This window comes from Diabrotica undecimpunctata, chromosome 5 (assembly GCF_040954645.1).
Source record: "Diabrotica undecimpunctata isolate CICGRU chromosome 5, icDiaUnde3, whole genome shotgun sequence".
Taxonomy (NCBI): Eukaryota; Metazoa; Arthropoda; class Insecta; order Coleoptera; family Chrysomelidae; genus Diabrotica; species Diabrotica undecimpunctata.
The window spans coordinates 66,032,642-66,051,479 of NC_092807.1; the positions used below are offsets into that span (position 1 = coordinate 66,032,642).

Here is an 18,838-nt window from a genome sequence, read left to right on the forward strand (position 1 = left end):
TCGAATAAAGTATCAGCAGGTAAGGATGTTTTTAATCCTACTTTAGCCTATATAGTGCTTCGAATGAACTAACAATAATTCCGGGATGGTACGCTCTATTAAACTGGAAGAACCTATGCCTTCCGACCATTGACTTACTTTGTTTATTTCGATATCTTGATTCGCTCTCTCTCTCTCTCTTTCCCTCTCTCTCTCTCTCGCTCTCTCTCTTTCTCGAACCTTACGACTGGCGGTGTCTGGGTTTTTCGTGGACAATTTTTAGTTCGTCCCACATACTGCAGATTTCTTTAATAACCTTGTTTGTTAATTGTCGACCATTATGACTGTGTTAAATGTGTGGAGCTCCAAATATGGTGAACACATCCAACAAATGATACGTAACTTTTTCGGCATGCTTGGTTTTTAATGCTCTGAGCTGGATATATTTGGTAAGATTGTCTTAATAGATCATGATAAATTTGTACTCACCATCTGCGTGACTGCATGTCAACAAGATCGACTTGACATCTCGAATTAAATGCTCGGCTTAAAATAGGCTTCACAACGAGTCCTTTTTTAGAATACTTGTTTTATTTTGACACGGTACACAAAGATTTAAGTAAACCATGACAAACTTCACAGTAGTGTTCTTGTATTCCGCCTTTGAAAGTTCTTTCATCATTCTGTTACGACTCCCATGTCCAATTAAAATATTAGCCTCGTGAATGATATCGAAAGTTTCCTCCATTAAGACATAATAAACAATAGGACCTCTTTCATTTTTTACTAGCTCAACGAGTTTCTCGACATTACCAAGTTTTACAATACGATACCGTAATAACCGTCGATATTCCTCAGCTGTTTTGTGATAAGTCTTATCTTTGGTTGTTTTAACTTTCATTAAAAATGCATATTATTCATGTCTTGTAAATAATTGATGATTGTTCCCTTTTCAGATTAAGGCGTATTAGTTTGATGGTTAAATCGTGCTTTTATGGAGTCTAAATCACTCTGTAAATAAGTTTACACAGAACACCCGAACCGTCACACCGCTCTTTCAACTAAAAAAGTGTACTTACACAGGTACCGCTTCCAACTACAAATTTACTAGCACTAATCTGGACTAACCATGATATTTAACACTGGTATGTCGCAGTGACTAATACACCTCCCTCCTCCACTCCCCAAGCTTCTTGGCACTTTGAAAGAGTGGTATTGACATATTTATCACGTTTACCGTTATAATACGGGATTTATTAATTACTGGTCAATGTGATTAATTCTGGTATATTTATTACTTTTACCTAGCTATTCGAGTTGTATTAATAGTAACCGGTAATTATTAATAATTTCCAATTAATCATACTTACCGTAACATAATATGTTATATATATATATATATATATATATATATATATATATATATATATATATATATATATTATATATATATATATATATATATATATATATATATATATATATATATATATATATATATATATATATAGACATTGTAAAGACTACGACCGTCAATTTATATTTCTAAAGTATTCAACTAGTGAATTCAGAGGTTTAATCGGTCATTCAGGTTGGCAAATAAAAAAAGAAGTCAACTACTTCATAAGTTTATTGAAGACGTTTCGCTTTATATTTCTAAAGCTTCATCAGTTCTCTAAAATATAACAAATGACATTGAGTTTATAAGAAATACAGATATACTTCATAACTTACAACTCAATATGTAGTATGTTATCGATGTTATCATATCTACTGTACACTTTACTCCTTATTTAAAACTAACTTAACCAAAAAAGAAAAAACAAAAAACAAAAACAAAAAACACACAAACTTTGCAGAAAATAATGTTCATATTCGTAGATATGAATATTTAAAAAATTTTAAACGAACATTTGGCTTCATTTAGATGGTTCTCCACTGAAGACCAACAAAGTTCTGATTTATTGCAATCTAAGCAAACAACTTGACGCGATACCGAAAATTTTTTTAAGGGCCATGTGTCACCAAATTCCAAGGTTTGAGACAATTATGAACTTCTACAGGGGACATTGCATAATTAGTTGGACAGGTGGAATTTATATGGCGGAAATATTTGATTTATTATTTTTAATTTATGTTTTAATGAAACTTGGAAATAGGGGATAATTTTGTTATTATTTTGAACAAAAAATACGCCAATTTTTTGTATTTTTTGTTCAAAATAATAACAAAATTATCCCCTATTTCCAAGTTTCATTAAAACATAAATTAAAAATAATATATCAAATATAACCATTTTATTGTTTTTAACCTTAGTCAAAATTTTAAACCACGTTTACCAAATTACGTTTACCAAAGCCAAATTAATTCTCTTTGGCGAAAACGTTCGGCGAAACAATTAATACTCATTAGAGTCCTTCTTGCAGATTTCCCCAATATTTAAGAGTTTACTATATATATATATATATATATATATATATATATATATATATATATATATATATATATATATATATATATATATATCAGAACGGCAGAACGATGAGGCCCATTGGGCCGAAATACGTATAAGAGGATGCGCAAACGCCCTGTGAAACGTGAAACGTAAAACGTGAAACCAAATCTTAACTGTCTTTTCCTATTTATTTCGATATACTTTGTACGAGTACTAGAAACCAATTCGTTAAGAATTTTGCTTAGCTGAGGACCGAGGATCCGTACAGCTCTGACCTTTCTGTCTAAGCCAGGAAATATTTCTAATATTCTGGCCAAATGCCACCTAAGGGGGGGAGTCTCATCCTCCTTCAAGAGAACAAGATCATAAATTTTTAAATTTTCTTTAATTTGAAACCACTTGGGTCGTCCCCGTAATCTGTTTAAATATTCCAAATAAAATATCTTCCAAAAGTGCTGTTGAAGCTGAGTACAGCGTTGAAAGAGGTTTAGTCTATTTTCAGGTATGTGAGTGATTCTTTGTTCAGGGTAAAAAGTAAGTGCAGAGCCTATAAGAAAATGCCCTAGAGTCAGGTATTTTAAATCGGCGGGGTCGCTAGATAGAGGGCAAATTGGTCTGGAATTTAATATAGCCTCTATCTGAATTAGTTCAGTAGCTAATTCTTCAAAAGTCAAGTGGGCGTTGCCTAATATTCGACGAATATGAAACTTTGTCGATTTTATTGCGGATTCTCAAATTCCTTCCCAATGAGGACTATTATGAGGGGGTATCCACTTCCAATCTATTAGATTTTCTGAGGCAAAGTTTTGAATTGACGTAGAATTTTTAGAGGTTTTGAGAAAGTCATAGAGTTCACTAAGACAGTTATTAGCACCAGAAAATTGGTACCGTTATCGCTAAATATAACAGAGGGGTTCCCTCTACGAGCAATAAAACGTTTTAATGCTAGTAAAAAAGAGTCACTAGAGGGAGAGGATACGAGTTCAATATAGACAGCTTTTGTACGCATACAGATAAAGAGTGCCACATAGCATTTTGTGAGAGGGGGCTTACGAAGGCGAGATGTTTTTATCATAAGTGGTCCACCATAGTCAGTCACAACATTTTGACAGTGGCGTGAGATCGAAACTCTTTCCTTTGGTAAATCGGACATGATTTGCTGTGCAGGTTGTGTGCGAAATATAAAGCAAGTAGAGCAATTTCGAATAATTTTCTTAATTTCCCTGAGGCCATTCAAAGGCCAAAATCTTTGTCTGACGTTGGAAAGTAAGTCTTGTGTTCCGACATGACCAAGTCTAGTATGTTCGTGTGAAAGCGGTAGAGTGACTACATGTGATTTACTAGAATGTCTGCATTTTTAAGCGTCCACCGACACATAAAAAACCAGAAGGATTTATGAATGGGCTAAGTAAGACCATGTTTTTATTTGAGAGTGATTTGGTATTTTGGATTTCAGAGATTTCTGAACTGAAGTGTTGGTGTTGAACAATTTTACAAATTGAGTTAGTGGACGTGAGTAGTTCATCTACAGATAGTGGACCAGTAAGAGTTTTAGTGGGAAATCTTGAATTGTGAATAAATCTGTGAACATATGCCATTGTGTGCACTAGTTTAGAAAATTTAGAAAATCTTAGAAATATTAGATGCCAAAAATTTTCTTCTCTCTTCTGGTAAGTTGCATTCATTAATTTTTTCATTAAAATGAGCGAGATTTAGATTGGGGTCTGCAGAAATGAAGGACCTGACCACCATAAATCTAATTTTAAAATGTTTTGAGCTAGTAATCCTCGAGATGGTTAGTCGGCAGCATTTTCTGTAGATTTTATGTGGCGCCAGTGAAAGGAATTTGTCAATTCAGTCATTTGAGCAACTCGATTGGAAACAAAGGTATTCCAGCGGGATGCATGAGATTGTATCCACGATAGTGCTATCCTTGAATCGCTTGACAAATTGACACTAGAGAATGACAGTTTGTTTTCATACATTGCTTTGATTCCTTTGGTGAGTTTTGAGAGGAGTAACATGGCACAGAGTCTAGGTAGGGTAGTTGTCCGGAAAGGGCTTACCCGAGATTTTCCTGTAACCGGTATGCAGGAAACTATGTTATCAGAGTATATAGTACGAAAGTAAATGCATGCTGCATAAGCCCTTTCGCTGCTGTCAGCAAAGCCATGAATTTGTATGTATGCGACTTTCTTATTAAGAAATTGACAGCGTGGGATTTTTAAAGACTTTAAGTGAGGTATATTATTTACAAAGGTTGTCCATTCTTTTTCCAAAGAGGGAGGCAAGATATCGTCCCAGTCATTTCGTTCAAGGAAAAGCTTCTTAATGAATAACCTTCCATGTAGAATCACAGGAGTTATCAACCCTAAGGGGTCATACATTTTGGCTAGAGTGGATAAGGCAATTCTTTTTGTAACGCGAGTGTTAGTTGGGGCTTCAAGTACTGAAATTGAGAGTGTGTCTGGAGAAGGGTTCCATACTAGTTTGATGGTTAAATCGTGCTTTCATGGAGTCTAAATCAGGAATCATCAATGGAGAGTAACTAAGTTTGCACAGAACACCCGAACCGTCACACCGCTCTTTCAACTAAAAAGTGTACTTACACAGTTACCGCTTCCAACTACAGATTTACTAGCACTAATCTGCACTAACCATGATATTTAACACTGGTATGTCGCAGTGACTAATACACCTCTCTCCTCCACTCCGCAAGCTTCTTGGCACTTTGAAAGAGTGGTATTGAAATATTTATCACGCTAACCGTTATAATAATACGGGATTTATTAATTACCGGTCGATGTGATTAATTCTGGTATATTTATTATTTTACCTTTATATATATATATATATATATATATATATATATATATATATATATATATATATATATATATCGTCGGGTTACAAGCAAAATACACTAAGTCAGTTTTTGTCATTTTTGACTTAATTACATATTGATATTGCAATTTGTTTACTTTATGTACTAGCAAAATCCATTAACTATTTTCTCATCCTTGACAACACAAAACAATAAAATTTTACATTCACTAAGTCTTTAACAACAAATTTTTGTTCAGGCAAAATCCATTAAGTGACTTAGTGTATTTTGCTGAAGGCAATTATTTGACATAGTGGATTTTACTGGTTAAATTTGGTTTTAAAACTCCCGTTAAAAACGATTTAGTATTTAGTATAAAATTTTTATACAAGTTTCAGCTTGCAAAATATTTCTTCCTCGCTTTATGTGTGGTTATTGATGAGTCAGTTGTGTCCCAGAACTTGAAACGAAAAGTTCATTATGAAACGTATTGACAAAATATTTGCCAACGTTAAAAAATTGGAGAACGGTGAGTCACATAGTTTATTATTGTTAGTTTAGATTTGATTACAAAAGTTTATTCTAATGTTAGTAAAATAAATTATTTCATTTTAGAAATACTTCAAATATTACCATCAAATAATGATAATGGAAATGAAAATCAAAAAACTTTTGCAACTTTAACACCTGTGGATCCTGGATCACTTGTCAACACTACAAAAGGTAAACTATTTTTTTTTAATTTCTCTTAAAACATTTTATTACGTTCATAGTTCATCCTTCAATATACATTCTTACGATTACTCTAAAACAACACTCACTCATTTTGTTTTATAATTAAATTTATTTTTCCTACTACTTATTATGATGTCATAGCTTCAGTTGCAAGTTGCAAAATTTTATTTTAATTATTTTAATACTTTCACCTTTCATTCAGTAATAGAGAGTTATTAAAAATAGTTAAGGACGACACTTTTTTAAAAAGTTTTTAATAAAATTTTATGCCATTATACAAATTGAAGTTTTTTACTTCCATGTAAGTTTTAGTATTGTTGTCAATAAAATTCAATTGTGTTTTAGATATACGTCACAGTTTACCAATTCCTTGCACATCACGATTAGAAGTGTTGTCCCAATTGGATGAAGAAGTAGCGAATGTGTACGACTCCGATGATTCCATGAAAGATAGAGACTGGATACCGCCTGTTTCGTCAGACAATGAAAGTGATTGTTCGGAAAGGGAGGTGAGTCTTAAGAAAGAACAAAATTTGATAGTAGATGAAAACGTTGCAGGTCTAAAAAGAGAAAACCCAATAACAGAAGAGAAACGAGTAAGGTGGAACCAAGCGAAACCAGCGCTTTGGAAAAGAAGCATAGAAAGAAAAAAGAAGATTGAAGGTTTACCTTATAAAAGCAGAACAGGAAAAACGCAGGCACCAAAGCTACCTAAACCTGTTGATTGCTCTCGTTGCAGGTATAAATGCAGTAACAATTTTTCACCGGAGGATCGTACTGAATTATGTCGTACTTACTGGAATTTAGAATTTAACAGGCAAAGAGATTTTATATTAATGAACGTTTTGTCTAAAGAAGTGAAAATACGTAGACCTAGAAAGGGCAATGACAGCAAACAAAGAAATAATGCTAAAAACTACTTTTTAAGTAACAATCATAAGATACAAGTATGCCAAAAGTTTTTCTGTGCAACACTCTGTATTTCAAATTTACCAATCATCAATGCATTTCAATATAAAAGTCAGAGTGGGGAATATGGAGGTGAAGACAATCGAGGTAAACATATTCCGTGCAACAAAACATCGGATGAAATTAGATTAAGAGTGAAAAATCATATTGAGAGTTTCCCAGTGATGGAAAGTCACTATACAAGGAAGTCAACAAAAAGACTCTACCTACATAAAAATCTGAATATAAAAAAGATGCATGGTCTCTTTTTAGAAGATTGCCAAAGAAATAATATGCCAAAAGTAAGCAGCATTACTTACAGACGAATCTTCTGTAAGGAATATAATTTTTCCTTTTTCAAACCAAAGAAGGATCAATGCATGACTTGCAGCGAATATGAAAAGGCCGCTCCAGACGAGAGGACAAAGCTGGAACAAAAGTATCAGATGCATTTAGAAAGAAAGGATGCAGCTATGAAAAAAAAAGAAGCCGACAAACAGAGAGCAACTGATGAAAATGGTTTCATATCCATTTCCTGTGACATGCAAAGTGTGTTACATATTCCAACATCTGAAATTAGTTTGCTTTATTATTTACGGAAACTAAACTTATACAATTTTACAATTTATGAATCTGCTCCACCCAATGACGCATTTTGTTATTTTTGGACAGAAGTAAATGGAAAAGGGGTAGCTGTGAAATTGGCACCTGTTTGTCACTTTATATACAATCATTAACAGAGAATAAAAAAAATGTGATGCATTTAACTATCTTCTCTGATACGTGTGGTGGCCAAAATCGGAACATTCAAGTAGCCGCTGTATTGCTTCATACTGTCCAATGCCATCCAACCCTTGATGTCATTGAACAGAAGTTTATGGAGAGTGGGCATTCCTACATGGAAGTGGATTCTATGCACAGTTCCATCGAAACCGCCAAGCACAAAATAGATATTTTTAGTGTACATGAATACGAGAATATCTTTAGAATGGCAAGAAAAAACAGAAAAGGTGATAAATCTGCTTACAAAACAAGAGAAATTGAACATAACGAATTTTTGGATTTGAAGAAACTGGCTCAGATGATGATAATAAATAAAAACAAAGACTTTGAAGGAAATACTGTTAATTGGCTAAACGTGAAATGTTTTAGGTATCAAAAACAGTTGCCCAATGTCATTCAATATAAATATAATTTTGCAGATGAGTATAAAAGTATACATGTTAATTTTAAACGAACCCTTAGCAAGAGAAATGTTAAAGAGGACGTTTCAAAAATTCTAACTATTCCTAAATTGTACACTAAGCAGTTGCCAATTTCTGAAGCAAAAAAAAGGGACTTGCTGAAACTTTGTAAAAAAAATATTGTACCTCCTGCTCTTCACTGTTGGTACGAGAGTCTACCAACTTCAACCTTAGTAAGGGACAATGCAGCCGAACCATCATCTCTTAGTGATTCAGAGGATGAAGAAATACTATAAATTAAAATATCAACATTTTAAATAATTTTATACTATCATATTTTACTTAATAAAAAATCGTTTTTTAATTTTTTTCACTAATTTTCTATGAGGTTATTTAAGTACTTTCTATAAGACCAAACTTTAAAGTACGAATAAGTCAACAATGCGATTATAAAAGTACAAGCAAAATACATTAATTTTTCAGTTTCAGGTAAAACACATTAAGTCATTGCGAGGTTAACAAAAACTAGTTTATTATAGTTCTTCCTTTATTAGATTTAATATTTTTTTTATAAAAGATTGTTCTTAAAACATGTGTGAAGATATACAGAGTGAGATTTTATTAAAAAAACTAACGCGGATCCTTAAATTATGAATAAGAAGATGAGTCAAATTTAAAAATGCAATAACTCAAAAGCCACTTTTTTGACTTAGTGCATTTTGCTTGTAACCCGACGATATATATATATATATATATATATATATATATATATATATATATATATATATATATATATAGATATATATATATATATATATATATATATATATATATATATATATATATATATATATATATGTATGAAGAACAGCTAATTACATTTTATTAACATTGTTTTTTCTTTCTGTTGTTATGTATCAGAGTTAAACACACTATCAAAAGATGTCATGAAATAAACTAAGTTTTACTATCCTGGCCAAAATTTTTAGAATGTATTGTCCGTTATTATATTTTATATTTGTGTTGTTAATGTTCAGTGTCAAAGTTTATTTAAAATAATCTCAACGACTAGTAAGTTGCACTGGCAAATTGTGATATTTTGTAAAATTTTGTAAACATTTACACATTTTTTTTATTTGTATTACAGTGTCTTGAAAAAGGGAATAAAACAATTCCGAAAGCTTGACAAAAGTCAAAAGAGTGTTTCTCTAACATCTCGGCCAACCTTCTGACTGCAGCTCTAATAAACTGGTGGTTATATATATATATATATATATATATATATATATATATATATATATATATATATATATATATATATATATATATATATATATATAGCCATACTTAAATAAAAAGATCCATTTAATTTTATACTTACATCTAGCACTTCTTTGGCAACAAAAAGATAACAGTACAGCAAATTTTCTTGTTCATCTTTCAAAAGGTATAAAAATGTGCATGGATCTAAATCAGCTTGGGAAAATCTTGTCATTAACGAAACTTTATGGGAAAATTGCAGCTCAAAATCTTGATTGTAGGCTTGAATAATTCCCTCTTCAACACCTAAGCTTAGCTGAAATAAAAAAAACACTATTAAAATAACAATTTTAAGAGACGATTGGTAAAAGAACAAATAAAATTGACCTGCATAATATATGTCCTCTTAGAGATAATATTATAAAAATAAGTATATATAAATATCTACAAGTGTCCCAAATTGGTATTTTGTTCAGTGTATACCGAAAACTAGAGGAAATATAAAAAGTAGTTAAGATGCCATGACTATTTTTTCGGTATCGTAACGGTTGCCCAATTAAATCATTAATTCCAATTTAAAAAAAAAGTTTGTGTAACCATCTGGCTTAGGTGTAATGTTAGCGTCTTTAAGTCGCGTAAATGCCCGTTTATGACCACTTACGTAGCCAGGAGCGACGGTTTACATGCCCTCCGAAGGACGGTGGCGGCTTAGTTAAATTAAAAATGTCTTGGTGTCAGTGGTAGGAAACGAACCCGGGCCGTCAAGCTTGTACCTATGGCAAATATGAAGATGTAACACATATCCTATTAGAATGTGAAACACAACAAGATAATTTGCTTATTCTTATGAAGACTTGCGAAAACTAACTGTCTCCTTCTAATTTTACTTATATAAATTAATTTTCTTTGGAAACATAAAAATCTTTAATTATTGTATTTTTAGGTTATTTAGAAAATGTAAATATAAAATTTAAACAAAATAGTCGGACAATTTTCAATTAAAGGTTACTAATCTACAAATTGAACTAAACGGTAGCGACAACCATGTAAAATGCCAGCAGTAAATTCTTACCGGGGTCATTTTTATTGTGTATGCTTCGCCCATGTAAATTAGTTAAAAAAGTAATATAGTCCTATAAATTCTTACCGGGGTCATTTTTATTGTGTATGCTTCGCCCATGTAAATTAGTTAAAAAAGTAATATAGTCTTATACAGATTTGCCCCCGTAACAATATAAATTGGTGCGATTCACGAGTGTATAGTGGGACAAGTTTATTGAATAGTTTGAAACATCAGTAAACTTATCAATATTTTGCTGGTCTATATATATTTACGTTCTTAGACCGAATGGGAATGAGAGAAATATGATACTTTAGTTTATTCGTTCCTCATTATATGTGTGCATAGGCGTAGTGTGTTCTATTTCTTGGGAATATATTTATTGCATAGACATTATTATTAACTTTTAAATAGTCTTAAGGTAAGTAAAGTAAATTTTAGGCAAGTTTATTCTTTATATAGTATTAACCCATTAACGGCGCTCAATATACAAAGAGAACTTTGACAATTAATTTATTAGATTGGACTAAAAACGCATAAATTAAGACTAATTTACAACCAAAAAGATTTTTTTTTTCTCATTTTCAAGGAAAACGGTACAATTTTTAATAAAGGAACATATTGTATGTTAAATGTAAATAAAATTTTTAGGTGAAAATTTTCGAAACATTCGGGGTATAGATGCATTCTACACCTTTTACATAAATAAATAGTATTACTTTTGCATATCCTACATTCTTGCACTATCGTCTCTTTTTTTAATGTGGCCAATATTGTCGAATTTGGTTTCATTTGGTAAAGCAAATTTAGATTGACGTCCATGTACCAAGTTTGACACTGATGTAGCGGTTTCTTCACTATTGTAAATTATAAATATAAATCTATGTCGGCTCATGCTTTCTCTTATAATGTGCACTTCTTTATCCTCATCCTTTGACCAATGCATATCAACTTGAAGCAGAGTGTGAACGAGATAATATACATATGCTAATATTTTTTTTAAATCTATGTTATTCATTTCAAAATCGTGACGGTTATTCTGCGATGCATAAATATTTTTGTAAATCATATTAATTTTTTTACTTTTAATAAGCAATTCCTAATGCATATTGGGTGCCCTTACCAATGTCTTTTAATGTTACGCTACTCCTATTGACTTGAGCAATACAAGCTTCTTTGATATTTTTCGACCAACTCGTTGCTATTTTTCCAGTTTTTATTTTTGTCTTTAATTTTGCCGAGGAACTGAGTAATTCAAAAGTAATTCAAAAACTCAAAGTTTTTTTCTACAGTAAACTGATTACCTTTGAATTTTCATCTCATATTATGCTTATTTGAATAACACTGCCTAGAGTGATTTTGGGGTGGATTGAGTAGCTCTGTGGTTACTACAGCCGGTCCCAAGCCCGGATAAAATATGGATGATTAGCAAGGTTAACAACCTACGAATCGTAAAAAAATACTTCTCAAAGAAACAATGTACAGCCTCGGAACCGGATTGATACTATGAAGACGACTACAGCAAAAAATAAGGAAAAGCGAAAAACATCCAAACCCCAGATGAGAATTTCTACTTGGAATATCAGATCACTTAACTCAATGGACCAAGAAATAACTCAAGTTCTAAAAGAGAAAGAAATAGACATTTGTGCTCTACCGAAAACAAAAAATAAAAGAAAAGGTCAATCAAAATTAGGTGAATACATACTAATCTACACTGGAGTAGCAAAAGAAAACAGGGCCAAAGAAGGTGTAGCCTTACTAATACACCAAAGGTACCAAAATCACATCAAAGAGTGCCAATACATATAAGAAAGAATAGTAACAGCAAAGATAAGAATGGAGAAGGAAGATCTGAACATCATCGGAGTATACGGCCCAGAAAATAACAAGTCTCAAATAATAAGGGAAGCGTTTTATGACCAATTACAACAAGTAGTAGATCAAATCAGAGGAAAGATGATAATATTGGGGATTTTAACGCTTAAATATGCAATCAAGTAATATCCGGCATTAAACAAAAACATAACGAGAATGTTAAAAACGAAAATAAAGAACTGATGATCAACTTCTGTACGAATAACGAGCTAAGAATAAACAACACATTTTTTGACCACAAATACCAACACAAATATACATTTAATAACACCTGTGGACAAAGATCTATAATAGATTATGTTATAACCAACAGAAATATACATTCATCGAAAATAATCGACGTAAGATGCCTCAACTCAGCACATGTAGATAGCGACTATAGCCTGGTATTATGTAAAATAAGAATAGTCCTGAAATACTTCCCACCCAAGATAGCGGCACCAATACAAACAAAAATCAAAGTTGAAGGACTAAATACGGAACCCACGGAATACTTATACAGGAAATGAATATCAGAGAAGATCGCTGGAAATGAAATATTGGAAAACAATAACATCGATGAAAGCTGGAAAAAACTCAAAAATAACATACTTAATTAACGCACCAACAGAATCACTTGGAGAGAGGAAAGTAACGAACACTACCATATTAAAAAAGAAAACACCATGGTTTGGAGAGGAAGTGAAGACAAAATGTGAAGAAAAGAAGAACGCCTTTTTACAATACATAACACAACAAACACAACAGGCATACAACCACTATAAACGAATCAGAAATGAAACGAATACTTTAGATAGACAAATAAAAAAGGAACACTGGAGCAAGGAAAGTTTGGCGCTAAAAATATCAAAAAACTTATGCAAAGAGGATATGCTAACGTAATAACACGGAAAAGAGGCAGAGAAAAAGAAATTGAGAAAACTGAAATTTGAAGCATATCAAATAAAAGTAAAAATAAAAGCACAAGAATAAAAGCTAAAACAAAAATAGGAACTTGAAATGTGAAAACCATGCTAGTTGTAGGCCAAATGCAAGAATTAACCCAGCAGATGAGAAAATACGGACTAGATAATTTAGCACTTCAGGAAATAAGATGTAAAAAGGAGAGATAAATAGAAAAGAAAAATTTTACACTATATTATTCTGTAGAAAATAAGCAGTGAAAAAATGAAACTACATTTATCATCAATACAAACTAAGAAACAGAGTCATGAATTTCAAAGAAATTACTGAAAGAATTTCATACATAAAAATCAAGAACACACAAGCCAATATGTCAATAATAAACGTTTATGCTCAAAAAGAAGATAAAGTTGTAAAGACAAATTAGACTTCTACAAGCAACTAGAAGAGGCTTGTGAAAATTTACCTAGAAAAGACATCCTGATAATAATAGGAGAATTTAATGCCAAGGTTCGAAAGAGAAGAATAATAGACCCCAGGAAGAGAATAGAGTTAATTGCAAGAAACAATTGAAGAAGAAATGAATGATATTGGAAAAATACTTCTATGAAACTAGGCTTCGGCGACAAACATACATATTGCAAGTACAAAATTCCAATATGGAAAGTAACATAAAATATGGATATTTTTATGCAGAAGAGAAGGTTGCCAGAAGTATTTATGTCAAAAAAAGGGCTGAGACTAACACAAGATGTCAGATCATAAAGAATGATCTGAATGATATGAAAATAATATGAACGCAAGCTCCACGAAATAAGAAAAAAAAATCTGGACTCTTGGCAAGCTAAAAACAGAAGACGTGAACAATAAATACGCGTGAAAGACATAGCAAAGAACCTACAAATGGTCAAAACTAATAGTACGAGATCCCACTGCAAAATCACTAAATTCATAACATAGTTAATCAAACACACATTTTTACATACTTTCAAGAATAGGACCTTGCTACATTGACAACAGGTTTTCAGTCAAAAAGTGGTCTCAAATAGTTTTAATTAAATTACTGGTAATTAATATTTATACAAAAATATCGTTCATTTATTTTTTAAATAAAATACGCTGCTCATGATGTATATGCATATATAATTATTAAAAATTAAAGCTGTTTATTTTAGTATGAGGATATAAGATTACCTGTGAACAAATGGTTGCATATTAGGATTTCCAGCTGTATCAAAGATAAAGTGAAAGAGAGCTAGCGCGCAACGCCACTGCTTTGACAAGGTTGGCGAGTGTCAAATTATTTTGACTAAGTTTTGAAGTTTGTTAAACTGTTATTACGTCGATTAAAAGTTCGTATATATTTTAGAAAAATGAAAAATTGTATTTTTCATTATATGTACATAACATGTATATCATTAACACTATCTATCAACGCGTGCGCAATGAGTTCAAAAACTAACATTCGCCACGTCAAATCAGTGACGTTGCGCGCTAGCTCTCTTTTAATTTATTTTTGATACCTCGCTTTTTAACAGTTGCCCATTTTTGATCAGGTAACCTTATATCATCATATTTAAAAAAAAGCTTTTATTTGATATAAACAACATACATATACGTCATGAGCAGTGTATTTTGTTTAAAAAATAAATGAATGAAATTTTTGTGTAAAATTCATTACCATTATTTGCGACCATTTATTGACTTGTAACCTGTGATCAATGTATTTTCCTATTCTACTCCAGTTGTCAGAGGCGAAAATGCCACTGAACCTCTAAAAATCATACGAATATGCTGAATTTTGATAAGCGTATTAATTTTGGGACCCCAAAAAGAGGCAAAAAAGGTTACCATTTTACTCCCGGGCTTCCCCCTAAAACCTCCATCTAAGGGGGATAAAAAAGAAAAAAAATCGATTTACCAAGGATCTGTACACCATAGAAAAAAATGTATCAAATAAAAAATGTAGCTGAGATAATTTTAAACAAAAATGTTTATAAGCATGTTTTGTGTAAAATGAACCGTTCTCTTAGAAACAACGCTTGAAGCGACCGTCGATTTTGCATGTGTTACGCGCGCGACGTCAATCTTCAATAAAATTTGTATCAGTTCGACGGTAAAAATTCGATATCTTTTGATTCAAGGTACCTATCGACAAAAATCAAAATGCGTTTTAAAGGAAAAGAGTTTAGCTTTCGTATGCAGATTTTGTATTTTGCCGCAACTAAACTCAGATTATATAGAGGTGTTAAATAAATAAACCATTTTTTATGATTGTAACGAGATCAAATTAGATAATTAACTGAAAAAGTCTCTTGACGAAAAAGAAGAAGCAGTTCAAAAACATTTAAGAATATATCGAAATTTCAGGAAATGTTTAGTGAAGTTTAGAACGTTAGAAAATATATAAACAGATGTTTTTGACAGTAGAATACCAGTTGTAGTTAAGATTTTGAAGTTTATAGTTGTCAGTCAATTGTTAATGGTAAATACAGGGTCTACTTAATTAAATAAAGACATGGACACATCTGGACAATCGGCATGGTTTTGAAAATGGAAGACCTGAAGAAAAAGTGTAGATAAGAAGAAAAATAGGACAGGGAAAATCGTAAAGGGTCGAAGGAAAAGAGTTCATAAGACGAGAAAAAGAGGCGTAGAAAAGTAGAGGTAGAACTCATGAATGGTTTATCTTAAATTCACGAAAATTTTTAATTACAAAACGAATTAGAAAATAAAATAGTACAACATCAAACCGATTTTAAATTTAACTTAGATAGACAAATACTTGAGTTAGAAAGAAAAATTAATACTCAAGCTTCTTTATCTAATATTGTTTCAGCAAATAATAACAAAAAAGAAAAAACAGGTTTATCATCTCCCATAGTTGCACAATTAGAACCAGCAAAATTTTAAAACCACGCACATTCGATGGCCAAACGGCATGGGAAAATTATCATTTTTAATTTGAAGCTGCAGCTAAAGCTAACGGCCGGACTGAGAAAGAAATGGCAGCTTCCTTGGTAGTATTGCCCCGAGGTCATACAGCAACCATCTTGCAATTTCTTCCCCATGATCCACCCAGTTATTTCTCTCTCGTTGAAGCTTTAGAAACAAGATATGGCCAGCAGCATCTAAAGCATGTTTTCCAAAGTCAGCTAAAAGTTAAATATCAAAAGCATAACGAAAGCTTGCAAGATATTAAAAGATTATTGCATTTGGTGTACCCTCTAGCACCTACGGATTTTTTGGAACAAATTCGTTTAGAGGCATTCATAGATGGACTACACAATGTCAAAATGGAGTTTTTTCTATTCTATTAGTAATATGACTTATTTCTATCTATCTCTAGTGTATTGACTGAAGGCCAACTGTTTTTGCTAGATTATGACACTTCCGTACCCGGTCTTGGAGTATTGATCTGAGACATACCCATTCTTTCCTGTGCCCAAGTACTGATTGGGCACCGTCCGTTCCTCGCTTGGCCGAGTGTTGATTGGCCTGCTCCATCTCTATTCCTTCGACTCATTCCCTACCGTCTGTGTCCTGTGTGTAAGTGTATTTACACAGCTTAATTTCCTTTAAGATTTTATATATCATTAATTGTATTTTATTTTTAGCAGATATTAAACAGTGGGTCATACCGCCATGGATGCCGTCGTCAGCAGGGTTGCCGTTTTAATTCTTATTGTATATATTACCTGGGATCTAATTTTATTTTGTTATTTATTTCGAAAATATTTTTATTTAATGTAAACCTGTGTCTTACTGAGTCTGCTGTCTAAAAGAGCTACACATCACAAGTTCTATCTCTACTTTTCTACGCCTCTCTTCCTTTTCTTATTTACTCTTCTCCTTCGCCCCTCTACGCTTTTCCCTTTCCTCTTTTTCTTTATGTCTACGCTTCTCCTTCAAATCTTCCATTTTTAAAAACCGTGCAGGGGGTCCGGCGTATCCATTTCTTTATTAAATTTAGTAGACCTTGTATTTACCATTAACAATTACTAATTATTTCTCTCTACTGTCACCAATGTTACACTTTGGTAACAGTAATCACTTTATTCAAACTCAAGCTTGTTTACAAAACTTTAACAGACTGACAACTATAAACTTCAAATTTCTTAGTCTTAATTACAACTGTTTGTAACGAGTCCGTTACTTAAATAATCGTTTACCTTCTTTTTGTGACTGGAATCTTTTAATTTAATTCTAAATTAAATTCATATTGAAATATTCTTAAACTAAATATTTAAAACTCCAGTAAATTTTATTTTCGAAAGTTGGCCGTCAGATCGCCACTTGTTGCTGGAATCTCGTCGAGTGAACATCGTTTGTTCAAGGCGGCTGGGGAAGTGCCACTTTTTTTCCCGAATTTGGTTTAAGTTTATTTTATGTGAAGAGCTGTTTATGTTAGAAGAAACCATTTGAGTTATTTTGTTGTTTTGTACGAGGATATTTTCAGTTGGATCACCCTAGCCGGTAAGATAACATTACAAATAAATTATAAGGAAAAATCCTTCATATCATCCGCCATTGTTAGTAAAATTCAGACCTATTTTAATTTCGTCTTTGATAGGTATTTCATATATTTTATACATGTTATATTTCACCTTATTTCATCAAGGAAAAGTTTTATACCTAAATAAATTATAAGTATTAGATTCTATATCTATCTCAAATTTTTATTTCCTTTCAAGAGTTAAAGCGAACAATTATTTATTTCAATTTCATACCGTTTAAACCGGCTAATATTTCTTTTTTTTCCTATTCTATAATATATAAAGATCATGTTTTCCGTTAAAATTATCTATTTAATATATCCATACATTATAAAAACATTGTCACACCATTCGAAGGTCACTATTTACCGAAAACCATTAAGGTTTTTATTTCAATTAAGGTCACTTGCTGACATTTTTTGTGTCGCCTTTCAAGATTGATAACCCTTGTGTTTTTCCTTACCTTTTGTATGTACAAAAACATGGAGTAACACAACTATTCCTTTTAGCCTACTCAAGAATCCAGTTACAAATCAGGGGAAGAATTTTTTTTAGTTTTGGGGTTATCCTTACTTAGGACAAGGGGAAGAAGTTCAAGTTGGTTTTTTATGGGAAATTAAGAAGAATTTTAAATTGAATTATTTGTCCAATAGTACCTGAACCAGGGAATACAGGTTTGGTATCTTGTTACCACCTGAGTCCAGTTCTCCACCGGATCATCTTCGAGGGAAACCGGCAGGAAGAACTGACTTATTTTTGTTTATCATTCAATTACTTTAAATAACTTTTGCTATGTCCTCTTCAAGGTTTTAACTTTTGGTTCTATTTTTAATAACAAAAAACTATCCTTAATAACAAATATCTTCAATTTAAAAAAAAAAAAAAAAACATTAATCTTTGTAACTTAATTTAATTATTTATTGTCTACCAAGGAATGAGGTTATAACTCTCCCTTGAATTTCTCTTTGTTAGGTTATTGTGTGCACACATATCCCGGAGAATTTTTACTTAAAAACCTAAACAATTTTTGAACGAAAAATAACTATTAGTGAGTAGTATATAATTATATTTATTATTTATACATTATTATTGGATCTAATTTTTGTCACAATTTGA

The 18,838-nt window shown here is 31.8% G+C and overlaps 1 protein-coding gene across 2 annotated transcripts in view; it reads right to left on the minus strand.

Annotated features, from left to right (window-relative positions):
• The window catches only part of LOC140441359 (TBC1 domain family member 1-like), a 515,776-nt gene that overhangs the window by 245,473 nt on the left and 251,465 nt on the right, over positions 1-18,838 (minus strand). For both annotated transcript variants that reach the window (XM_072532029.1, XM_072532030.1), the window contains one exon: positions 9,507-9,701. In XM_072532029.1, the coding sequence (XP_072388130.1) occupies positions 9,507-9,701 (195 nt within the window). The remainder of the gene's footprint in view (positions 1-9,506; positions 9,702-18,838) is intronic.